This window comes from Panicum virgatum, chromosome 4N, assembly GCF_016808335.1.
Source record: "Panicum virgatum strain AP13 chromosome 4N, P.virgatum_v5, whole genome shotgun sequence".
In the NCBI taxonomy this organism is placed as follows: domain Eukaryota; kingdom Viridiplantae; phylum Streptophyta; class Magnoliopsida; order Poales; family Poaceae; genus Panicum; species Panicum virgatum.
In genome coordinates, this window is record NC_053148.1 from 8002820 (window position 1) to 8028961 (window position 26142).

The 26142-nt window shown below is 45.8% G+C and overlaps 1 protein-coding gene across 5 annotated transcripts; it reads left to right on the top strand.

Moving 5' to 3' along the window:
- Positions 1-1769: 1769 nt before the first annotated feature.
- Positions 1770-3723, top strand: LOC120668512. Of its 5 annotated transcripts, none has more exons than XR_005672461.1 (4): positions 1770-2356; positions 2489-2762; positions 2853-2949; positions 3299-3723. XR_005672461.1 is itself a non-coding variant. In XM_039948252.1 (2 exons), the coding sequence occupies exon 1, from the start codon at positions 1988-1990 to the stop codon at positions 2354-2356; it is 369 nt and encodes a 122-aa protein (XP_039804186.1). In that variant the 5' UTR covers positions 1770-1987; the 3' UTR covers positions 2489-2956. The 5 variants fall into 5 exon arrangements, 2 of the variants coding, with proteins under 2 accessions (XP_039804186.1, XP_039804185.1); XR_005672459.1 differs by having other exon boundaries at positions 1770-2352; XR_005672460.1 differs by lacking the exon at positions 3299-3723 and having other exon boundaries at positions 1770-2352; positions 2853-2962.
- Positions 3724-26142: the final 22419 nt, after the last annotated feature.

Genomic DNA, 26142 nt, shown 5'->3' on the forward strand with positions numbered 1-26142 from the left:
AGTCGGGAAAGCTGCGACGGAGTGCGCGCGAGAAGAAGACAGGGTAAGGCAGGACCGGTGCCTGCGAATGGCACCACTTGACCAGGGAGGTCAAGGTCACCTCATCATCACTAAACAATCCATGGGCCTAACTTTACCAGGCGTCATGCTAGCGGTGCGGACAGGGCGATTGACAATGTGGTTAAACTGGAAGTAAAGGTGCTACACAACGCTTTTTATTCTGAGTAAGCTAAAGCCACCATCTGGTTCTGTACGATTCATGAATGATGCAGTAAGATTCTTTTCTGTTTTCACCACTCTGCTCCTCTTTCGAGTGATTGTTACTACTTACAGATGATCTTGCCTATTCTGACTTGTATTCTGACTCTTCTACTTTGGCATAATTTTGGGCGTGTACATTAGCGAGTGTTTTTTTTCAAACCGAAAACAATTACAGTATCAAAAAAGAAAAAAAAACCAAAAACAGATACCAGTTTCGACTATTCAACGGTCAAAGAAGAGTGCGGGCGCACGATGCCAATCGGCAAAGAGAGCTGGGACTGGGAGTAACATCTTACTGTAGCAAGGTTGAAAGGAAGGTGTCCTAATGCAAAAGGATCGAAGCCTTCTTACAAAAAAACAAAAAGGTATGGAACCTTTTTTTTTCGAAGAAAAAAAAAGGATTGGAGGCCGTTGGCTGCTCCCCGTCTCTCGCCTCCCGTCTGTCTCAGACATGCCATGGCATCGGACGGTCGAAGGATACAATTTTCACGACCTGCTGAAAAATACCATCACAAAAGAGACTCCGGCAAAGGGAAGGCTTAGGGAGCACTTGCACGATTGTTTGTGTGCTTTGTATCCTAGTCCGAAGAAAATGGGGGCGGTCCGGCCAGTGCAACAGAAGGATGCAAAATGCAAAGGGGAATCGGAATTTCGATTCCCATTTCGTCCACGTTTGTGTGTTATTACAGGTAGACGTCCCATTAAATAAACATTAGAAGGTTCTTTTTTTTTCAAATAAATTTGCACCAGCCAGCATTCAGCCTAGGTAAGAAATGGAAAGGCCCGTGTGGACGCATATGTTGACTAGGGTTCTTTTCGTAGGATATGTGTGTGATCTCGCACCGATTTGATAGATTTTAAAGTAAGAATATGAAACAGTTGCTCCGGATCAGTCTCCCTGCGTCTGCACCTGATGGGTTTCAGCTCGGCACAGCTGGCGATGGACTGATGCCTGAGCAACCACAATCTGTGTGTTCGCTTGTTTTGTCAGCCAACTAGCTAGTAGTACTGTTTTCTCATACTAAATCAGTACTAATCACCAGCTAACAGCCAGTCAACAGTATTGTTCTCTTCTAACAAATCAGCACTAGTCAACAGCCAGTCAAACGAACACAGCGAATATATATGGACTAAGTAGTCCATATAAATAGTTTTTGTGTCAGTAGTCTATAGCTATTGTTGTTGTCCCAGTATATATGGATTTGTAATGATGGAATCTGGAGTGAGAGAGAAGGAGATGATAGAGAGAGTAATATTAGTTTATTTCTTATGGATTGTTCATAGGACTATGGGTAACTTTTGCTATGAACTGCTATATGAACCATTTTTACAATATTTCAGCTAGTCTGTAGCGAATATTTTAATGCTATGAACTACCTTAGGGCAAACATTGTGGTTGCTCATGCCGACAGGCCGATTCACCATGCTGTGGTAGTAAAAGTAAAAGCGTGAGCGGTATTTAAATTTTGTTGGGAGGCCGGCCTATATAACGGTGGCCTCTGCTCTGCTCCGCTCCAGATCCCCAGACCCCAGTGTTGCTGCCGCCCTCCTGAACACGGCCAGCAAAGGGGGATCGAGCCAATCGAGTTCTTGTGCTCGAGCCTCGAGGCAATCCGATCATTGGAGGGCTCATTTCTGATCTCCCTCCTCCTCCTCCTCCTCCTCCTCGCCGCCCTCCCCATCGCTAACGCTCCGTCTCGCACCGCTTGGTTTCAGCTGCTCTCCGATGGCTGACCTCAACGACGCCCCCCGGTTCGCGCTCTGCGTGGCGCTCGGCATCTCCCTCATCATCAAGCCGCTGCTCGAGTCCCTCGACGGGGCCGACCCGCCGCCCAGCCCCGCCATCCACGCCGCCGTCGCCGTCGTCCTCGCGCTCCTCCCGTTCGCCTACCTCGCGAGCATCGTGCTGCTCCAGCTCCGGCTCGCCCCGCCGGCGCCGCCCTTCCCACCCCCGCCGGCCCCGGCGCACGCCAGGCGGTTCGCCTGCCTCGCATGCACCATGGTGTCCGCGCTGCTCGGCGTGCTCGCCGTGCCCCTCGTCGCGTTCTGGCTCCTCGCCGGCGCCGCGCAGCCGCGAGGGTGGTCCGCGAGGTAGGTGAGTGAGCCAACACAAGTCGTCGTCTGTGGAGACGGACGATCCACCGCAGTACTCTAGGTCGCGCGCTCGTGCGAGATTTACGGTGATACTCTCCTGACCATCTTCGTGTTGATTTCTTTTTGATTGAAGGAACGAACTCGATTCTTGACCATGAATCGGAACGCAAGAACTAGTAGCATCCTGACGCCAGAATCCTCGACAAGCTCAGTGTGCGCCCCTGCAAGACAGGGCACGGCCCTATGTTTCCCCGGCGCCCGGCGGCGAGGCCGACGTGCTGGCCGAGACCGGCACACATGGACGCTTCGATCCGGTCAAGCGAAGGGAGGTGGGGACGCGGTCGTGAAGTCCTGCTTGGTCAGATGAAGAAATGGGGAGCACCTACTAATTGGAGCCTTGTTCTGAGGTTAAGCGCTAGTGAATCGAATAGTATCGTACCTGTGTACTACTAGTACTCACGATGTACAAAAATTCATCATACCATTCATTAATTCAGGTTTATTTATGGCCAAGTACCTTGTTTGGATCCGGATTTCTGGGCAAAACTGCAGCTGTACTACGTATGGAGACACATATTGGGAGACGAGCTTTCCGTACTTCCTTTTAGCCTCTGTTTTATCCTTTTGTTTTCTCTTTCCTTCTGTGCTAATTTATCTTCTTTTAGTTCGACATAACCTCTTTTAAACTATTTTATCTTTTAATCTATAGCCAGTAGGGGGACACCTCTCCCGTTTCTCATAACAAAAAACATAACCTTTTGCTTCTGAATCATTCACGATGTAGCGAAATTCTTCTAACCACTCCTCTCCTCTGTGAGTTACTAGTACTGAACATGGTCTACCTTGTTTTCAGTCTCCATTTCTTTGTCTGAATTTGGGTTTGTACGTTAGAGATTGAACTTTCAGATCAGAAACTCAAAATGCTAATTTGTGCCTTCAACAGTGAAACATGAGCGGCGCGCACCCTTGCCACCATAAATAAACGGAGCAATAAGCGAAGCAGACAAGATGCGTTGGCATGTCTGGGCTGACTTTTCAAAGATGATGGCATGATGCAGTATCGAAGAGAAGAGAAGAGAAGAGAAGAGAAGAGCTACAAGCGAAGCAGCCCATTGGCTCAAGCCCCGTTCGTCTCAGAAGATGCTTTGGCATGACTGGGCGGATGTCACAATCTCACGTCCTAATTTCCCTCAAAAAAAAATCTCATAGTCCTAAAACCTCCAAGGCGGATCTAAGAGAAAGCCTTAATGAGCAAGAAACCCTTAATGAGCGACGGCTTTGGTTGTGTATTTGGAGAACTGTTTATCCTTGTGGTTGGTTCCAACTTTGAACCAACACCCAACCTTGTGCCTTTTCATCTGCTATCCAATTAAATCATGTTTAGAGTATCCTTTTTAAATAGAACACTAATAAATCGCACAACGTCCTTGGTATAAACCAATGATCTTGGCACCAACCTTGTGCTCCGAACGAAACTCACCTCGGAGAATTGGTGGGCGGCGGTCGTCCAAAGATCTGCTGCTGCTGCCGCGTTGCTATCGGCAGAGATCGGGTGAAAGATTGGGTGTTCTGGGTTGTCTGCTCGGAGAGATATGATGCATGTGCATGTACACAGCCGTGCCCTGAGGCGAGGCGTGCCCTGCCCTGCCTGCAGGTTGCGGCTTGCCAGCCAAGTCGAAAGCCGCCGCCCGTTGACGTGGTTGTGCATGCGTGCGTGAGACCCGTGGGCCAATCAGCGGGTGCTCGATCGTCTTTATGCTAATTAGGTTCAACTAATTCCCACAGACGACAGACCAACATCTGATGAAGCGCCATGCAATTGATTCAAGAGAGAGAGAGAGGCTTTCCCCTCCCCCGTTTCAGAAGCAGCACCTGTTGTTTTGAAGGAAGAACAACTCTGAACGGAGAACGGTCAGACGCGCCTTCTGAAAGAAACTGGAGCCTCCCTGGAGGCATCCATCCACCACCTCCAGAGGCCGGCCAGGACTCCATCACGCACGCAGGCGGCCGGCAGTAAAATTGCGCTGCCGCACGCGGGGGTGAATTGGGTGACAGTAAAATTGCGCTGCTAGTGATCTTTCAAAAAAAAAAAAAAAATTGCGCTGCTGGAGCTACGAGCGAGAGACCGGAGTCTTTGGAAATTGGAATCTTCTACCAGTTCGTCGTGCCACTGCAGGTGGACCCACCACAAGCCCGCGACACGGCGTGCAGCGTCGGCGGCCATGGCGCCACCGGCAAATGGACAATTCCAGTTAGCAGCAGTTAAGACAGTGAGTTGTCGACGCCTCAATGGGTGTTGAGCTACCGCCTACCGGGCTCGGCGTGCAGCTTGATTGGCCGGATGATGAAATCCAAGAGCACCTGTTTGTGGCTTGTCATGCCGTCTGCTAATCACCTACAACTATACTAGCAGTTGTTGGGTGCCCCATCGTCACTATGTGTTTCGATAAGAAAGTATTATGATAGGTGATAAACATGCTGAATGCTGAGGTAAAGATCGGGAGAAGAGGATAGAGAGGAGAAGTAGGCTATAAACTTACAGTCAGTTTCGACACAACAACCAATAAATTTTGTGAGATAAACAAGTGAATCATATATTAATGATGGGGAGCAAAACCACTATATAAATAGACTGAGAGATGAGCTGTAAAGATTATTGCAGCCAGCAGACTAAATTATTAACCTTGCTCTAATCATGCTGTCGAACAAAACGTAGGCTTTGCAGCTAACTAGCCTCTGTATGAATATGACGTACGGTGTATATTATTTTGTTTTTTTTTTGTCACCAAATCTCCTTGTGTTTGAGTCACCCCCCGCGTGATTTATCTTGCCTAGCTTCTTTCCCCAACTTTGACTGTGGGCCTGTGGCCAGCATTGAGGACGATGCAGATAGATTTTCGTATCCCAAAACCAGCAACTGTGCAATTCCAGCTCTCAAAGTTGGGGAAAAAAGTAAATTGGCGACATATCCGAAGGGAGACTAGTGGTAGCATCAACATCAACCAAAGGGTTGCTCGCTGCGGACTGCTGGCTCTCTCTCTCGAACTCTCCCGTCCGGCTACTGTTTGAGAGGGGCGAGAGCGAGCGTTTCGTTCCCCGCGGCGGAGCCGGCGGTCTTCCTCACCTCCAATGGCCCCCTGGGCTTCGCGAGGTGTTGAGGACCGTTGTGCTTTTGCCGGTCGGGGGAGGTGGTCCCAGTTGGCCTAGGGTTAGGGTTTGTTTCCCGGCGGCGGCGTGTTCAGGGAATAAGGTCCTCCCCGGTTCGTCCTCGCCCCGTTGGTGCTCTACTCCGGCGCTGACGGCGAGCCTGTGGAGGTAGGTCTCCCTTGCTCGGAGATTTGTACAGGAGTCGGTCGGTGGCGGCGCGTCGTCCTCAGTGGCGGCGGCTGCTGTCGATCTCGTGTTGTCCAGGTGCGGTGGAGGCTGTGGGTGCTGCGGTTGTCAGGAGGATGGATCGAGCTCGAATGTCCCGGGGCGGCGGCCGTCGTCATCGGCGAGCTTGGATCCATGGCCGAGGGTGCTCGGGGTGTGTCCCCGACCGATGGACGAACAGCGTTGGCTTCAGCTCGTCCCTGCTGGCGGGTGTTTTCTGTGGTTTGCCAAAGCCTGCGTGCGATGGAGCTCCTTTCGGCCTCGAGGTCGCCGGCGGCGTACGGCGCTGGCGTCCGGCGGTGGCGGTGGGGATTTATTCCTCAGCCTGGAAAGGGTCTAGGGACCTTTTTGTAATTTCTGTTTTGCTAGTGGCCCTTTCTATTATTAGGATGGAGTATTTGTCCTCCTTGTTCCTGTACGGTGTGCTTGTATGTGTATGTTTTCCTTAGCTTAAATACAGGTATGCGTGATAAAAAAAAACATCAACCAAAGGGTTAGAGGTGGTTCGGCTCTCTTTTTTTTTTTGGCGAGGGCTCGGTGGTTGAATGAACGGAAGGGAAGCGCTCCAAGCAAGCAGCCGATTGGCCGCCCCGTTTCACATTGCGACGCCTCGTTCGGTCCACGCATGCTTCTTTCCTTTGGAACGGAACGGAACGGATGAGAGATGACAAAATCTGATCAGAGCACTACTCCTAATGACTCCAAGAGGAGATCAGCCTTAATGGGCAAGGAACGCATAACGGACAATGGCCCCCTATTGTACACAAACTGTTCTCTCCTTGCTTGCTTGGGCTGTAGAAAACAGGAGGAGGTTGACGGGTACCGCTGCCGTCCAAACAAGCTCTGAACATTTTATTTGTCGGAAGAACTCGCAACGAGGCAACGACAACTTTGCGAAGAACTAAGGGTGCGTTTGGCGGAGCTCTTAGAGCTGGTTCTCTTAAATCCATAGAAGCTCTACCAAACAGTTTCTCAGAGAGAACGATTCTCTACTGATTTTGTGAAATGAATTAAGAGACTGGAAGTGGAAAAAGTAGCTTCTTCTGATTCTGTGAAGTGATTCTCCATCTTTATTCTGATTCTGTGAAGTGATTCTCCATCTTGATCTTAAAATTTTATGCTAGAGAATCAAAGAGAATCACTTCTCTAAGCGAATCAGCTCTAATAAAGAATCAGAGTAAGATGGAGCTCTACCAAAATATAGTAGACCCTAAGTCAAGGACGCTGATTCCTTGGCTCCTCTACAGCTCAGCTAGCGTTGCAGCTCCACATCCTAAATAAAAGGGCTCCTTAACTCCTCAAAAGAAAGGAAAAAAAAGAGAGAAGAAACAAAAACAAGCTCAATTAACCATGGCTCTATTTAATTGAACGATGATCATAGGATTGAGATCATAGGGACATGCATGACTAAGGCAGGAGGGAAAAAAATGACAGCCGTAGGATTGAGATAGTAGGCACATGGATGAGGGAGGCAAAAGGGGAAAAAATGATGGCCGTAGGATTGAGTGAGATAGTAGGGTTTGCCTGCATCGACGGCAATACTTTTTTTTTTTCATGCATTTGAGAACTAACCTCTCCCAGAAATGACAGACTTAGAGACCGAGTAACAGGGCACACCTGTGTAGATGCGCCGAGGACACCTTTGCGTACCAGACTTCACTGGAATTTCCCACTTGAGGATGTGCTGCATGCCTCCTCTTTTATTTTTTTCTCCCTTAAACTGAGCCAGCAGGGACAGGCTCCCGTGCAGCGCAGTTACTTCACCTGTTCCGTGATCATCCCTGCTAGCTGAGTGCAGGTCCTCTCCGCGATCACTGCTCCTTTGCTGGTCCCTTGCCCCTGAGGGTAGTACTGTACATGACAACCGACCCTTTCAGACCTACAGTACTCTGTAGTCGGTAGTGTCTGTCCAGGGTAACGCTCCCGATGAACTAGCAGCAGACGCGCCGAAGAGGCGACCACAAATCCAAACTCTCCAGGGTTTCTGCACCTGATGGTTGTCAACTACTCCATCCTGGAACCCGAAGGCTCGTGCACCTGCCGTAAACCGAAGGTGCTGGCATGCATATGCTTTGGAGCCAGCAAGTAGCGAGAGTTACTTTGGTTGTGTGCCTCTGCGTGCGTGTGTCAACCGAGAGAAAGGCCATGCCATGGTGTGGATATATACTTGTGCCGATGTGAACAAAAAAGACATGCTTGAGATTCAACGTCGGCAAGTTTCCGGAAGGCCGTCGGGTTCATTCCATGGCGAGCTTTGTAATTATTAGCTTGGACCGAGAGGTTCCGTGCTGGAACGGAGCTCTGAGAAACAATCAGCGGGGATTAGGTGGTGGAGATATGATCCTCGTCTAGTGTAATCCGTCTAGGATCGATGCCCTTCATTCCCCTGTGGCGCGGCGGCGCTCTGTTCGCACTACCGGATTCGGCCGGGCGGGTTTGATATGGTTCATCAACCTCAAATAGGTAAGCACGGAAGATCAACATGACTGTTGCCCTGCTAAAAGTGGGGATACAAGGAAATGTTGTATGTTGTACGAGCTGGGAGCAGTGTCTCTGCTGGTACACATATCAGAATAGGTAAGCATCATCACCCTATCAGTCGCATCTTTTTTTTTTTGGAAGAAAGCACGGATCTGTCATTTAATCGTCGGCCCCAGCTTTGGTGGCTGCTGCCGTAGCCCAGGCGACGGTGATGCCGTCGGGAGGTGTCGTCATGCCAATCAATCTCTTTTCGAAACCATGCTCCACGTCCACTAGTAATCAGCTGACGTTTGTGCCTGCTCTCTCTCTCTCTCTCTCTCTCTCTCTCTCTCTCTCTCTCTCTCTCTCTCTCTCTCTCTCTCTCTCTCTACGGAAGACCGGAGCAGATCAACGCGCGACCTCTGCGCGTGCCGCCGTTAGCAAACTGAGAAGTGTGTTAAGGAAATAGAGTGTGCCCCAAAGACCATTAGCACCTTTTCCACACGATCTTTCAAAAAAAACTTCACACGAAATTTCAGCGCTGACAAACCTTTCGGCACACCAAAGTTTCGAAAGTTCTCGGCCCAGCAGGAAATGGACGGACGCGAAACAAGGGTAAGGGTGGCATGAGCAGCTGACGTTTACGGCCTGTAGGATGTAGCCCACCAATACACGGTTTCCGTTCCATTGGCGGATTGGATGCTCCGAGAGGACTTTTCAATGGATCAGATTGTCGAATATCGGCCATTATTCGGACATTTCAATGGATTCCGTTTAAACACAACAATTGCGCCCATGAGAAACAAAGCACCCGGCCGTTGGTGGTTGCCGTGGCCCTGTTGTACCTCTGTGGCTGGGATCAAGATTTCAGAGGATGCGAAAGTGCAAGGGAAATGCATCCGGCACGGATCAGAGAGCGCCTGCACTGCACTTGTCCCTCCTCCATGTCCAGCTGTCCTCCACCGGGAACAAGTTGAAGGACCGGACAGGCGACCAGTGGGGTGAATGGGAGTCTCAAATCCGATTCGAAAAACCGGAGAGTAAAAGTCCCTATACACCCGACGCACCTCAAATAGTGAGTATTATTACCGTATAGCTCAGGACGGTTATCGACACTAGGAACACTCACACACCGAAACCAGCACAAACATGCAGAAGCAAAGCGGTGAAGAGCACAAACGAAACACGCCTACTCGCGCAACCGCACAAAAGCGGATCAGAGTGAAACCATCGAAAAGGAATACTCCGAGAACTCGAACAAGGAGGTTAGTAGACAGGTAAATCAAAAGCTAGAATGACAAGAAATAAATCTAACTAGCAAGAACACACAAGATACTAATTTTTGTTTGCTTTTTCAGGTTTTAACTAAGCCCTATCAAAAGCTAATTAACATAGACCAAAGAAGACGCGGACTAACGAGAACAAACTAGGGTAACACAAGGACTCGCTAACCTGGTGCCCAACAAAGAAAATCTAGAACTAAACATACTAAAACAATCTAATAAGCTGAATTTAAATGAGAGAGGAAAGACTTGTGTGGCATTACCACAAACATGTTGTAAGCGTGGTCTGCCTCTGCTCTAACCATGGCCACCTGGCTCCTGTGTGCTAGCCTGCTGGTGCTTGAATCCTTTGCTGCGTTAGAGAAAAATCAACTCCACTTCCTGCAGGGCGAGTGCACCACCAGCAGTTGCTTTTCCCTTGTGCGAAAGCCCACCAAAACAGCCTGCCCTTTGCCCTGCACACCGTTCCAGCACCAGGGCTCCCTCGCGCTGCTGCCTAGCGAGGAATTGCCACATCCAGTTCCTGCGCCAGGAGGGGAGGAGACGCCCTGAAAGTGATCGGGTGCTCTAGCCTAAGAGGAGGAGGGGGTGAATTAAGCACTAATAAAAACTTTGACCTATGGTTCCAACTAATTTGCACAAAACTTAAACTTAAAACAAGCTATCTAGATGTGCAACTAGATTGTTCTAGTGTAAAACTCTCATCCCAAAAGAGTTTAGCAACCTATAGTCTTTCCTATCAAGAAACTACTCTATGAAAGTAAAGGCATACAAATTGCTAGTATGAAATGCGGAAGCTTAAAGAGTGGGATAGGAGATAGCAAACTCTTGACGCGGGTGTTTATCCCGTGGTTCGGTTAGCCACAAAGGCACACCTACATCCACGTTGTTGTAGCACTCACTAAGAGTATTGCTACTCAGCCACCAAGTCTCTTCCGTGAACACAATCACGGTCACCTTGGCCCCGGGTTCCACTAAGAAATTTCTCCACAAAGGATGGGGGTCTCCACGTCCCCCCGCACAAAGTGTCGTCGCCGCTCCACATCAAGTCGGAGGGTCGATGACGTTGCCGGCGAGCTTCACGCTCCAAGGTGCCGGCGCACCAAGCTCTTGTTTTGGTTCACTAGAGAACCACAGCACAAAGGCTCAAGGCCTTGCAATCACACTCACTAAGAGCTAATCTAGCACTCACACTTTACAAAGCTAGTGCTATAAGCTAAGGATATGATCTATGAGCTCTTGTATGGCTTGGAGATGTTCTTGGATGTGTATGAGGTGTCTTGGGACTCCAGCAATCTTCAAATGGCCGGGGTGAGGCGTATATATAGGCCACCAAGTCTTGTAGCCGTTGCTCCAACGGTCAGCAGAATTCTGCGTATCATCGGTTGAACCGATGCCTCTGGCAGGGGTAGCGTCGGTTCATCCGGTCACTCACAACCCAAAGTAGCCGTTGAGTTTCTGACAGCTGACGCAGTGATCACCGGTTGAACCGATGCTTTGTACCGATGAATCACCGCTTCATCCGGTGCTTAAGAATCTTCTCCTGGGCGCTGACGTCATTGCACCGATGTCATACTCCGATGCACCGTCGGTTAAATCGGTGCTGAAGAAACTTCTCCTGGGCACTTGACATCGTCTCTGGAACAAAGGACGCCCAATGCACCGATGCCCTTTCTTGGACCGTCGGTTCAACCGGTGCCTATAGGCTGACTTGGCTTCGATTTCCTCCTGCACCAAACATCAAGGCGTCGGTTCTTCCAGTGCTCCTGATCCGAAGAGCTTTCAGGTCCCGTAGGGGCTGCCCTTCGGGCCTTGCTACGCCTATTTTCTCTTTCTCTTTGTCATCACTTGAACCTAAAAGTCTGAGAATGATCATCTTAACAATCATATTAGTCCAAGTGTTGTGTTGTCATTCGATCACCAAAATCACTCGAGATGACATAAATGGTGCCATGTTCGTTACACACCCCAGCCATGATTCTCCCTGCACACTAGAAACGAGCCAAAACGAAATCCAAATGAAGGCCAAAAGCGGACAAGGAAATCATAGGAAATTCTAGAGACGAAATTGAATCAAACGCCCCGAGGGCAAAAGGAGGGGAGGGCCTCCTTTCTCATCGATTTGCAGTACAAACCTTCAAGGAACCATCACAAAATCTAACCCTAAAAGAAGTGGAGAAGGGAGGAAGGGGAAGAACAGAAAGACGGGGAGGGCACCGTGACTTGGTCGGTCAGGAGCCAGAGCCGCGCCCCAACCGTGACCCCCATCTTATCTCTTTAGTTTTCCACCTAAAAGGACTAAATTACCCATATTCTAATTAACTAAGATAACCACCCACACAGGGGCAATACAGTCCATATTTTGATAGACACATCGGATGGACACGGCTCCTCTTCGACTTCCCTTTGCCTCGAAGCAAGCTCGGAGATGACGCCGCGTGCCCTCTACCCGGACCTTGACCGCGCCAAGTCCGCCCCCTGTTTTGCTGCCGAAACCGGGAAACCAGCCACCGCTGTTGGTTTTGAGGCCCAAACCATCGAAACCGTCCGTCTCCGCTTAACCGCCACGCGACCTCGCTGATGCCGGCACGTGTCAGACCTCCCGCCGCGCCTTGACGCCTTCGAGTCGTTTGCGCGCACCTGCCGCACAGGCCGCCTAGTTGACTCGCCATCGTCCTTGCCGACTCGGTCCACATGGCCGCATCCTTCCTTCATGCTTCCTTGTCGATCCGTGCACCATGTGGGCCGCCCGTGACTCCGCCCGGCATCTTCGGGTCCCTCGGCCCAAGTCTACTCGTGTTCATCCCCGAATCTTTCACTTGGCCTTCACCTCGCGCCGTCGACCGCCGCGTCGCACCATGCACCTGCACTTCACAACCAAGGCAAGCATCAACACGCAACGGTTGTCAATCACTCATCACACAGGGATGACCATCACTAGTCTTCAATCTCCCCCTTGATGAGTGCATTGACAACACTCCTCACAAATCTGATAGTCTGAAAGTTAAACCAGAAAATGAAAAGAACTTCTCCTGAAAGATCCAGAAGCCAAGTGAAAAGCCAGAAACAATCCGGAAGAAGCAAATTCTCAGTCCCCCAAGACAAAGGCAATGGCTCGACACGGCTGAGACAAGAAATCACATGATCCCTAAAGAAAAGGCAGAAAGGGCTCAACACCAATCATGTGACAAGATAGAATCGAACAAGCGAAAATCGAACACAAAGCTCATCACATGATCCCTAAAGAAAAGGTAGAAAGGGCTCAACACCAATCATGTGACAAGATAGGATCGATCAAGCACAAATCGAATACAAAGCTCAAACTCCCCCGGAAACAAAGCTCCCCCTTTCAAAAGCAATGCAAGCAAAACTCCCCCTTACCAAATTATGATTTGTGCAAAACTCTCCCCCTTGTTGACAATGCATCCATCACGGTTCAACAATGCAAAAGAAGTGCAAAGCATGCCATGAAAGGATTCAACCTACAAAGCTTCTCAAATAGACCAAAAGCATTGAAATATGCTACAGGTGAACTAACACTTGAGAAGCGGGTCATAAGCAAGCATTCAGAGCCATCATGAAGATATTATGATATAATCAGTAGACAAAAGCATGATTATGAGATTTAAATAGTTTAAGATATATATCACCATGTGAGCAAGCAACTAGCTAAAAGATCACTCTGTCAAAGATCAACTAGTTCACAAGAGCTCATACACGGATGATAAGTTCTCAACATAAGACCATTGCTAACACATGCAAGGTATTCCTACTCATTTCCAAACTCACTGAAACCATGAGCCTACTTCTATGGCAAGCACATGTAATAGCAGAGCAACCTGGTGAATGGTTTTTCATTTAGCACTTGAAATAGCGTGTAAACAAGCATTTCGTATGCATTTTCATATTTTGACTAAATTTAAGATGAAACATGAATGTAACCAAGGTTTATGAGGTGTCCCTTGGCACAAGTGTAGCTCAACATCAAAACTACCCCAAGGAATGCAAAGCATGCACAATGATAAGTCATGTGTAAACAAACAGGCATCCAAGCATAAGCTATCACAAGACTAGCAGCCTAAGCAAGGCAAAACCTTAGCCAGAAACTACTCATGGGTGATAGTCAATTATGATTCAGATTCAAGTTAAATGCTCAGCTTCTATCGCATACCCTCAAGAGCATAAGTAATGCATTGCACCAACACCACAATCACAAGCATTAGTTCACAAGAGCATAGATTAATAATATAGACATATAAGAGAAGCTCAGAATAACACTAATGCATTATGATACAAATGCAGAGCAAAGTATGAAAATGATCAAGAATGACCAAAAGCCAAAGAAAAAGGCCAAAACAAAAGATCTAGTGTACAAAACCAAAATGAAAGGAGTAGTGTACAAAATGATACAAATACAAATAGAGAGCTAAAAGAGGTGAAGCTCAGCTCAAGCCAAGAAGGATCCAGAGGAGTTGGACAGATCCTCGGAGAAAATCTGGAAAAGCATCATCCAAGGACCCAATTGAGTACCATGACAAAGGTATCAATTGAAGGATCAAAATGGATGCCAAATAAGTGATTGAAAAGGACATCAAATCCAACACAAGTCCTTAGCCCAAACTCCCCCTCAACCAAAGACATCTAACAAATCAAAGCTAGAAAAAGAAGAGACACAGAAATCAAATAAAGTCTCCAAAACCAATTACAAGAGAGGGAGAACTCAACGAAAGTGTAAAATGCAACTCGAAGACAAGACAAGATATATGAGAGGATTACACATGCTAACATGAAAAGGTGTCTAGCCTACCAGGGTATATCACAGCATAATACAAAAGCAAATCATGCATATGGTACACAAAAGAGCATAAGAGAATGCAAAAGGAAAACTCACTATACATATTGTACAAAAAAAATAGCATAAAGAACCATCAATTCTTGATCATCTCCAGACAAAGATCAAGTACCATCGAACCTCATGTTCTCCACCCCGCGTCCTGCTCAAAAATGTGGAAAAGAACGAGCAAACGACTCCACACTGGGGTTAGGATAATGTGTAGAAAACCAATGTCGAGCCATTTGTTCAACAGTCGGGTTAGTCACATCCACAAAATCGCTTCTCCTTTGAGTGCGATCACCACGCGGGGGGAAACGTGGTCCGTCGAACCTTGGCGGTCCAAAGCTATGGCCGTGACCCCCAAAACCATATTGACCATGGCTTGGATCACATCTAGCACCCTCATGTCTCTCTCCTTCATGTCTATGCTGCTCTCTCTTAGCACCACTCGAAGGAGGAAACTGCCTAGGCCTATGCACACCATGGACAGGGTGGTATAAGTCCTGGTTCCTCCACTGACGCTCCCGTCTCTCAGCTCTCTTACGACGGTAGCAGAACTCAGCTAGGTGGCCATCTCTCCCACAGTGTTCACAGTGAAACCTCACTCTCTCAGGCTGTGGGTTCACTCTGAGTTCAGGCTTCTTGGGCTGTGGGACAGGAAAGGTGAAAGCTTCTAATTCACTAGTTGGCTGAGACTTTGATTGAAAGGGAGGGCTATTCTTAGCATCTGAGGTTGTGCCACTCAGAATCCACACATTGGGTCTAGACATTCTTTGTGGCTTTGGATGTTCATGGGCAATATCTGGGAGAGTATCAAGCTTGTTCTTCAAATGGTTTGGCTTCTCTACCCAGATAGGTTTCTTTGGGGCTTTTGGAGGTGGTTCAGTATATACACCATCTTTGGTAGGGATAGACTAGGAAGTGGAAGCATGGATGTCACTCTTCTCAGCACACTCACCGACAAGCCCATAAACCCAATGGTGATTCAAATGCTCAATAATTTTACCAACCCCAAAACAATCATGCCGTTTGAACTCACTGAAAAGCATGCCTAGTTGTGGTTCCCTACTAGACACCCAACTCAAAACAGTTCTCAGATATTCATTTTCCTCCTCAGTCAAAGCTTGGATAGCCCTCAACTCATTCAGCTCATCCACTCGAGCTAAGCACAGTTTGCACTCCGGAACATTTGATTTCTCAAATTCTCTGATCTTGGCCCGAGCCACATCAAGCTTACTCTGGAGAGTGGGACAAGCGTCACAAGCAGATATCAGAACACAAGCTCATTCAAAGAAGCCATAGCAACATCTCTTTCTTCTACCAAAACCGCATACTTAGATTGCAGAGTTACTAAGTCAAGCATATGAGTAGTGCATTCAGAACATTCAGCAGAAACAATTTTAGCAACTTAAGATTGAGCAGCTTTCAATTCATCAAGTTCAGAAACAGCAGATTTAAGCAACTCAATTTCTTTAGCAGCATTTTCCAAATCAATCTTAAATTGAGTATGCCTAGCTTTGGTGTCCTTAATGAGCTTGTTGCGATTATTCAAAGCATAAGTGAGAGACTCAACCTCAAGAATGAGTTCATCATAAGTTCTCACCTCGGACTCATTCTCAGAGTCACTATTGTCGTTGTTCTTCTCATCTTTGGAGTCCTTGGCCATCAAGCAGTAGCCGTCGGGGTTCCTATTAGCGGCGAAGTAGCAGAGGCCGTTGAAGTTCTTGACGGCCTTCTTCTTCTGCTTGACGACGACTTCCTCTTCGCTTGAACTCGAGTCACTGGAAGTGGCGTTGGAAGTAGTAGAGTCGTCGTGGTCGCTCATGGTAGCAGCGAAGGCGCGCAGCTTGCGGTACTCCTCCTTGTACTTCTTCTTTTTCTTGTGATCCCCCTTCTTGCGGCTCTTCTTTTTCTTATTGGGGGACTTAGATTTGTACTTGTGGGAGTCGTACTTACCCTTCTCTTTGTTCAGACAGTCTGCAGCAAAGGGACCCAGCCGGCCATACTCGAAGCAGGTGTTCTTGCTCCTCCACCTCTCCTTGCGGTTGTTGCTGAACCGCTTGATCTTCTTCGCGAACAGTGCGAGCTCATCATCTCCAATTTCCTCCAGCTACTCCTCTGTCACAGAAAGAAAAGCAAACAAAGCAAAGGCACTTGGCCTTGAGTTAGCATTAGCAGCCTGTCCAGAACTGGTTACAAGGGCCAAGGAGTTAGGATCCTTTGAATGACCCTCATGTTTTGTTCTGAGTTGAATATCAACCTCAGTTGATTTCAACTTGGAGAAAAGCTCATTGGTGGAGAGAGTTTCATAACCAGCAGACTTGATAATAGCATCAACTTTGGTGCCCCACACGCCTCGATCCAAAGAGTGCAATAATTTCATTGCTTGATCATGATCAGTGTAGGGTAAAACAGTGACATTCGCTTTCATTTTGTTCACAATAGAGACAAAGCAATGAAAGAGGGTATCAGTGGTCTCGCCGGGCAAATGTGAGAAATTCTCGTACTCACGACGATAGGTCTCGAAAACACGAGCCTTCACTTGATTTGTCCCCTCGTGAAAGTTCTGGAGTCTGGACAAAATCTTATGGGCAAGAACAAGATCCACCACTCGATCGAACGCAGCGCGACACAAACTTGTAAGCAAAATGTCAACAGCCTTGTTGTTCGCATAGTATTTGTCCTTGTCATCTTGACTCGTGCGAACAAGAGGGATAGCATAGGTCTCATCCTGAGTAATTTCCCAAACTCCATCTCCTCTACTCTTGAGATGGGCTCTCATGCGAGTTTTCCAATATCGGTAATCTGACCCATTGAAGTGAGGAGGCAGGAAACACGCTCAGCGGTCGCCATAGTGGATCACAGAACCGATTAAGGCAAAGAAATGATCCTAACCGGCTCTGATACCAATTAAAGGATTGGACAGACGACCAGAGGGGGGGTGAATGGGAGCCTCAAATCCGATTTGAAAAATTGGAGAGTAAAAGTCCCTATACACCCGACGCACCTCAAACAGTGACTATCAATACCGTATAGCTCAGGACGGCTATCGACACTAGGAACACTCAAACATTGAAACTAGCACAAACACGCAGAAGCAAAGCGGTGAAGAGCACAAACGAAACACGCCTACTCGCGCAACCGCACAAAAGCCGATCAGAGTGAAACCATCAAAAAGGAATACTCCGAGAACTCAAACAAGGAGGTTAGTAGACAGGTAAATCAAAAGCTAGAATGACAAGAAATAAATCTAACTAGCAAGAACACACAAGATACTAATTTTTGTTTGCTTTTTCAAGTTTTAACTAAGCCCTATCAAAAGCTAATTAACATAGACCAAAGAAGATGCAGATTAACGAGAACAAACTAGGGTAACACAAGGACTTGCTAACCTGGTGACCAACAAAGAAAATCTAGAACTAAACATACTGTTGGCGCTTCTTAAGTACCCATTTTATCCCTTGTTTATCCTTAATAATGGCATGAATTTAATATCAAAATCACCAACCGTCCTAACCCCGGCCTAATTATTGGTCATTTTCACATTTGCACATATATTTTGGAGGAACTTCGTTTTTGCAAGTTTTTGGCCTATTTTGGAGCATGAAATGACGAGGCCCGTGATCGAGCGCTAACACGGAGAAAGACGAAGGCCAAAGCCCAAAGCAAGGACCAAAGCCCATGTTGATTCGAAGCCCATTCATGCACATCCATCCTCCAAGAGAGCCCAAAGGACCAAGCCCACGAAGATGAGATCAAGATACTTCGGGATTAAGCAAAGTAAATGAAGATTTAAGGAACGATTCCCTATCCTATCCTTTCCTCGAAGATATCTCCAAGATAACGACGTCCAAAGGGGTGCAATCGTGAAGGACATAAACTCTAGAAGGTGCGAGGAGTCTACACGCGAAAGAGGAGACCGAGGTGGTCCCGAAAGAGGGTAGGCCGTCTGGCCTAGGCCCATGAGGCCGGCCGGCCTAGCCCGTTTCCGAGGCGGTTCGGCCTCCCCTTCGACCGGTGGCTTCCTCGGCTTATAAATAGCTCGCACCTTATTCAACTCGGGGAATCAATCCACCCAGAACTCGATGAAAACCTAGGGCCAAGGCCGGAAGGAGACGACGGCCGCCACAAGTCTTTGAAGGTACCTAGGAGATGGCTTAGGCCACCCCTAGCCGCCATGGCCTCCCTGCGAGGTTGTGCCATGGTGGAGTTCGGGAGTCACCCCCAACATTCGTCGGGGTATGTACACGCACGATGGTAATATCAATCTATTCTTTATTCTAGTTGTCTCGACTTTGGTCTACTTCAATTCATGCTTTCTTTCTCATATGTGATGCATCCATATGTTCATAGTAAGATTAGATCTATTCGTGGTGATTAGTCTATATCTTGCGGATACGTTGAGGTAGCGTGTTTTAGCTAGTTGGTTGAGTACCCCGGTGTGGTGACAGCATGGCAGAGGGAAAAATTCTAGCGACGACATGATGTGGAATAGGATCGATGACGAGTACCATGGGAGTCGTTGCGCGGCAACCAAGAGGAGGAGCTTCGAGTAAGAGCACTTGGTGGGTGTTTGGGGTAAAGCTTTGGGAAACCTTAGGCGTCGACATGCACCTCGCACCGGTGACCTTGGGAAAGTAGGCCGCTTGCGAGCCGCCTTTTTGAGAGATGATTTCGTGTACCTTTAGTTGAGATGCAATCTATGTTTTGATCACCTTTTTGACTAGAACTGTACCTAGAGACGATAGGACCTAGCTCCTTGGTTGTGTTATCTCATCTACAGTCGTGGGTGTGATGAACACTTATGCTTCATTCATATCTATCAAGTGTTCAGTTTATATGCAATCTTCGCTTCATGTTTAGGATAGGTTCGATAGATTAGATGGTAAACTCTAGTTGGTTCGCTTCCGATCCACGGATTGATAAACCTTGGGGGAGTACTCTAAGGGAAAAGCTACCACGATCTGTGCGCTTGCGGTACGTAAATTGGGGCTCTAAGGAGCGTCAACAAGCTTTTCTGGTGCCGTTGCCGGGGATTGGCAACTCGAACCCTAGGGAGATCTATCTATCTTTTTGGACTAACCCTAATTTTATTATGGCATATATCCTGTTTTTCTTGTTTGTGTCCATGAATGCAGGTAAAACCTTAGACACAAAGTGATTGAGAAGTTCTCAACGTCCGTACTTTGACAAGTCCAATCTCACTCAAGCAAGTTGATGGCTACGTGAAGACCCGCTCTTTAGTGGTAGGTGCTAACTTTTGTTAGTGGCCCAGCATCCGCTATCGAGCTCACACTCAAAACAAGTAAAGATGAAAAATATATGTCACCATGTCAACTTTGGCTAATGTCTCTTGGAGATTTCTTTGTCCAATCCATAGGTGATGAAGCATGCCCAAAAAGAAAATCGTGCGATCGGATCATCATCATCTCCAAAGTACTGCTGTTGTGATGAGATTTTCGTCCATGATCAGAGAAGTACCATGAGAGAAAATTATATATTGTAAAGCTCCATCAATACTTCTTTCCAACGCATCAAGAATCGTGAATTTTGGAGATCGGTGTGAAGAGTTATGGTAAAATCTTACAACGCTGCGCGTTCTGAAATGTCTCGGGACAGAGCGCAGTGCCGAAGTAAAACGACCATAACTTCTTCATCCGGAGTCCGTTTGGGATCAATGACCACTTGTTGAAAAGGTAATTTCATAAGGCTTTCCATGGAGTAGAATTTTGGTATATGTTCTGTGCAGGATTATTAAGAAATTCAACGAAGAAGAGGCAGCAACAAACAATGGAGAAAGTGATGACGGTGTCGCAAGATGTTTGGAGGACCTTGTGCACAAAAGTTGATGATTTGAAGTCGACCAACACTAGAGGAAACAAGATTAGGGAACCATGATGCCACCCATCTTCTCCATGGGATGCTCAAAAAGCTTCTAGTCGAGTACAATCAATGAAAGAGACCACTGTGATCATCGACACAAAGCACGAGAGCCTCCTTCGATCCTGACATCTTAGGCAAAGTAAGAACCACAGAGACAGACCATTGGAGCCATGCTACTCGCTGGTGAATCAATGGTGATGACCTTGAAGCTAAGGATGCACAACAAGACGCTCCAAAGACCACAAGATCAAGATCATCGACATCTTCGGATCGATTTGTAAGAAGTCATTGTTATCATCAATATTCTACTCGACCTCAGAAGAAAATTGCAGTATATTTTTGGATATTCAAAATCCCCATGAAGTTCCGGTTCCAATGAATCAAGAATGAAGTCAATCGAAGTTTCCCACAAGAAGTTATGGCCAAAACATCGAAGGTCGTGCACTCTAAAATTTTCTGGACAGCACGCAGCGCTAAAGTAAAACGGTCATAACTCTCTCGTTTGGACTCCGTTTAAAGCGAATGACCACTTGTTGGAAAGGTAATTTCATAAACTTTTCAATAGAGCTATATTTTGGTATATGTTCTATTCTGGACGCAGGGGAAAATCTATAAAGGAGAGGCGAAGAACAACATGACGAGAACAAGGTGAAGGAGATAAGGATGACAACAATGAAGAGGAGCTTGGGCTGTGGTTTCATCAAGCATACATGATCGAATTCAGAAGCTCAGGACAAAATAAGGGCCTTAAGGACATTGGCAAAGGAAGGCACGAGTGACAACATTCAACGCATGAAGATGTTAAGAGCGCACCACGATGGATTACTAAAGGCGTCATCAATACAAGCTGCATGGATAATTCGAATTCTCGCACGAAGGACCATGGCTTCACATCAATGAGAAGGTATGTGAGAAAGTCAAGCTCTATGACTTTAAATGAAGCGCTTTGCAGGAGGCAACACGTTCATTTTATTTATCTATTTATATATATTAATATGACCGTCTACATTGCACTCTTTAATCGGAATATCAAGTAACATTGTACCATTGCTCTAACAAAAACCACAACTTCATGTTGTTCATTCTAAATGTTATTGGGGGAGCACTTTGTTATTTGATCTTGGGAAACTTGTAACCCTTTTTGTGTGCCTATTAGTGTTTAGAGTCTTTTTATTTGTATCCTTTTATAGGGAAATATGAAGTGTTGCACCGCTCTTTGATTCTAAACTTGTGGCTAGTTAACTTAGGCTAACTTTTTGTTTTGTTTTAGACCACCTCATCATGTCATATCATTGTGTTCACCCACCTCGTGTTGCATTGCATACCATATTGTTCGTCTCACCCTTGCATTGCATTGCATGTTGTATTTAAAAAAAAAATTTAAAAAAAAACATTGACTAGCCTCACTTTTGAGATCCTAAAACCTTTAGAAAAACCACTCATAGAGCAATCCTAAAACCATAGGTTATGTTTTTCTTTCAAAAAAAAATCTAACTTTTGTTTCTCTCTAGTTTTTTTAAAAACCCACCTTAGATAGAATTTCTATACCCAACACTCTCTCTTCAAAATTTTTGTTTTAAGACAAATATAGGAAACACATAAACCTACTTCTAAAACCTTGTTAGCTCGGTTGGTTGGTCCTTTTCGATAAATAACTTTTTCATTGACAAAAGTCTCACTTCTTATGAAGTGTCGCGAAGGCTTTTTGTCACTCTTAGCAATTATTTTTGAATAAGCTAGTTGCGGAACGACATCGAAAGGTCCTTTCAACCTTGCTAACACTTGTTTTTGCTAACTTTGCATTTGTAGTTTGCATCCATTCCATTGTTCATGCCCTCATTTTGCTATCTTGGTCTCAATCTTATTGATGTATGCTTTCCTATCCATGTAATGCTTATCATGATAGCATTTACCTTTTGCAATCTTGTGTAAATGTGGTGTTTAAACTTGTTTGCAGACCTCCAACTTTAAGCTCTTTTGACCAAGATAGTAATCCATTTTCCTCTCATTCGCATACACACACCTCCCACTTGCATTCACATACACCCATTAGGTTTAATTTTCACTAGATTAATTATGCCACAAGTTAAGTATCTTCGGGGATGTTTTTGGTTTGTTGTCGATTATTTCTACTCCCAACTGTCACTTTGGGGGTAGATTGTGCACTTGAATTGTTTTGCAGGCATGACAAAGCGTTCCCATGAATTCATGATCAAAGAAGAAATCAAATTCGTCAACACCTCCAAAGTTCGAGAGCAAGCCCTTTCTGTTTTCATCAAATTTTTCACATGGACAGAGACGTACAAGGAAGAAAAAGTTGATATTCAGAAGCTCCATGAAATTCCCGTTCCAACGCATCCAAGATCAATGAATTTGAAGAGCCGTACAAGGAGATATGGCAAGAACATTGGACGTTGCACGTTCTGAAATTCGTCGGGACAGATTGCAGCGCTGGGATAAAATGGACATAACTCTCTTGTTCGGAATCAATTTTGGGCGAATGAGTACTCGTTGAAAAGGAAAATTCATTCACTTCGCAATGTAGCAATGTTTTAGTACATGTTCTGTTCTGGAAATTGAAAGAAAAATTCGTGAAGATGAGGTAGCAATGGGACAACGAGGAATTGAAGGAGGCGATGACGATGTGAAGCAATGATTGGGACCATGACTTAGTACAAGAAGAAGTTGAAGGAAATTGAGGCAACAAAGGTGAAGACACATTGAAGATGATATTCATACACATGAGGGAAGGACTTCAAGAATTGCAAGATGGTCCATCTTCTCCTTCCACGCCTAACATCATGCTAAGCATGGGGGAGGATTTCGTGGACAAGGAAGAAAGATCTCATGGAGTAAGATAATCACGGTTGCCATAAGATGCTCATGATTCTTCTTCCATACTTAGCACAATGCTTAAGTATGGGGGAGGCCGCGCTACACTTCATTACGAGCATCAAGAAGGACGGTAATTCTTCCTCAACTCTCTGTTTTTCTAATGCTTGTACATATATGCATTCAACCATAGATGCAACATTTGTATATCTCTCCCTATAATAACATGGCTACTAGGAGTACAACCTAAATTTGTTTTTGTTTTCAATAATGATAACCACTATCACCTTGAGCTCACCACGATGATATTCTTATATGCTCTTGCTTATGGAAAAGTGATGAAAGTTGCTACTTTGTTTTACCTACGCTATGTTGTATATGACTTGACCATTTTCTCTCAATTAAATGGAATTAAAATTATTAAAATACCGGCTCTTTTATTTGTGGAGGTTAAATGACTAAATTCTAGACCCACATATTTTATGTTGCTCTTTGATTTAAGTCTACCGATGACCTTACACCTTGTGTTGTTTAATTTGAAAACTTAATTCCTATGCTATCTACATTTGTGAATCTCTTGCAAAGTTCTACCTACCAAAGTCTATACATACATATTCTTTCATGATGAAACCTTTAGATTGCAAGATTGCAAACTTATATTTTGATGAGTTGGATTAAGATTGATTTCTTTGGTATGAGACTAAGAAGCTAGTCTTTCCATTTTTTTGTGTAACCTTCTTTTTGCTAGCCTATTTATCCATGCATTGTGAGTTTCTACTTCGGGAATTTTGCAAACCTCGCTGGATATCCACCCTAAACCAAAAATATCTTTTTGTGATTACCTCCTTGACCACAACCCAATTTGAGTATGGATTATCATTTTGACAGAATCAAAAGAATCAAGGGCACCATATAAAGAAAAGTTTTGGGAGACAAGGCTCCCCGGAGATTCAAGAGGTTCTACGAAGAAGAAGGGGAATTTGAGATACTTACTCTAGCAAATTGGTTCTCCCACTATTTATACTCGAGGACGAGCATTTGTTCAAGCATGGGGGGATGGCTGGGTAAGTATTCTATGTTATCAAAAGTTCAAAGGAGCAAAAACAAAGAAAAAGAGAAAAAATAGAAAAATGAAAAAAAAGAGGAGAAAAGAAAAATGAAAGAAAAAAAAGAGAAGAATAAAATGCTCCTTAGTTCTTTTTTGCTTTATTAATTTTCCAAGTTACTTTGAAGAACTATTCCATACTCAAATCTTCCAACCATGTGCAATCCGATAACGAGAACTTCATTTGTGTCTCGGGATCATCCATTTGCCACTTGCACATGTCCACCTATCTAAATGTGTGTTTCATCTTTCTCCCTCTCCAACATTATTTTCCAATGGCCCTTTTGACAAGTCTCAGTAAATCCAATAGACCTCTCTCTTCGTTTGACAATATTTCAGATATAATGTTTTGCTAGGATTATTTTTACCTACCAAGCTTCACATAAGCCTTCAACTTTTATATATGCGTAGAATAGGTTGAAGACAATCTAATGTAGGCTTGAGAGACTTGATGAGATGAGTATTTCCATGATCTTTTGCAAGAGAACCTCACTTATATTTGATATGCATTCTTTTGAAAACTCTTCACGATGAAACAAGGTAAAGGTTTGAAGTTCGCTAAAGTTTGAGAGCATTGCATTTATTTATTATTGTGGCTTGTTCTTTAATTGCTAGTCTATCTTCCATAATGAAAAAGTAGCCGGTCACAACATGAACTTAAATGCTAAATACTTGAGAGAGCAATATGTCTTGTTATGTATAACTAAGTGCAGAGAGGACATTGAGGGGCAACGCTGATTTCTTTATAAGCAAAGCTCCTGGACTTACTCGAGGACGAGAAAGGTTTAAGCATGGGGGAATGTTGGCGCTCCTTAAGTATACATTTTATCCCTTGTTTATCCTTGATAATGGCATGAATTTAATATCAAAATCACTAACCGTCCTAACCCCGACCTAATTATTGGTCATTTTCACATTTGCACATATATTTTGGAGGAACTTTATTTTCGCAGGTTTTTGGCCTATTTTGGAGCATGAAATGACGAGACCCGTGATCGAGCGCTAACACGGATAAAGACGAAGGCCAAAGCCCAAAGGAAGGACCAAAGCCCATGTTGATTCGAAGCACATTCATGCACATCCATCCTCCAAGAGAGCTCAAAGGACCAAGCCCACGAAGATGAGATCAAGATACTTCGGGATTAAGCAAAGCAAATAAAGATTTAAGGAAGGATTCCCTATCCTATCCTTTCCTCAAAGATATCTCCAAGATAACGACGTCCAAAAGGGTGCAATCGTGAAGGACATAAACTCTAGAAGATGCGAGGAGTCTACAAGCGAAAGAGGAGACCGAGACGGTCCCGAAAGAGGGTAGGCCGGCCGGCCTAGCCCGTTTCCGAGGCGGTTCGGCCTCCCCTTCGACCGGTGGCTTCCTCGGCTTATAAATAGCTCGCACCTTATTCAACTCGGGGAATCAATCCACGCAGAACTCGATGAAAACCTAGGGCCAAGGCCGGAAGGAGACGACGGCTGCCGCAAGTCTTTGAAGGTACCTAGGAGATGGCTTAGGCCACCCCTAGCCGCCATGGCCTCCCTGCGAGGTTGTGCCATGGTGGAGTTCGGGAGTCACCCCCAACATTCGTCGGGGTATGTACACACACGATGGTGATATCAATCTACTCTTTATTCTAGTTGTCTCGACTTTGGTCTACTTCAATGCATGCTTTCTTTCTCATATGTGATGCATTCATATGTTCATAGTAAGATTAGATCTATTCGTGGTGATTAGTCTATATCTTGCGGATACGTTGAGAAAACGTGTTTTAGCTAGTTGGTTGATTACCCCGGTGTGGTGACAGCATGGCGGAGGGAAAAATTCTAGCGACGACATGATGTGGAATAGGATCGATGGCGAGTACCATGGGAGTCGTTGCGCGGCCACCAAGAGGAGGAACTTCGAGTAAGAGCACTTGGTGGGCGTTTGGGGTAAAGCTTTGGGAAACCTTAGGCGTCGACACGCACCTCGCACCGGTGACCTTGGGAAAGTAGGCCGCTTGCGAGCCGCCTTTTTGAGAGAT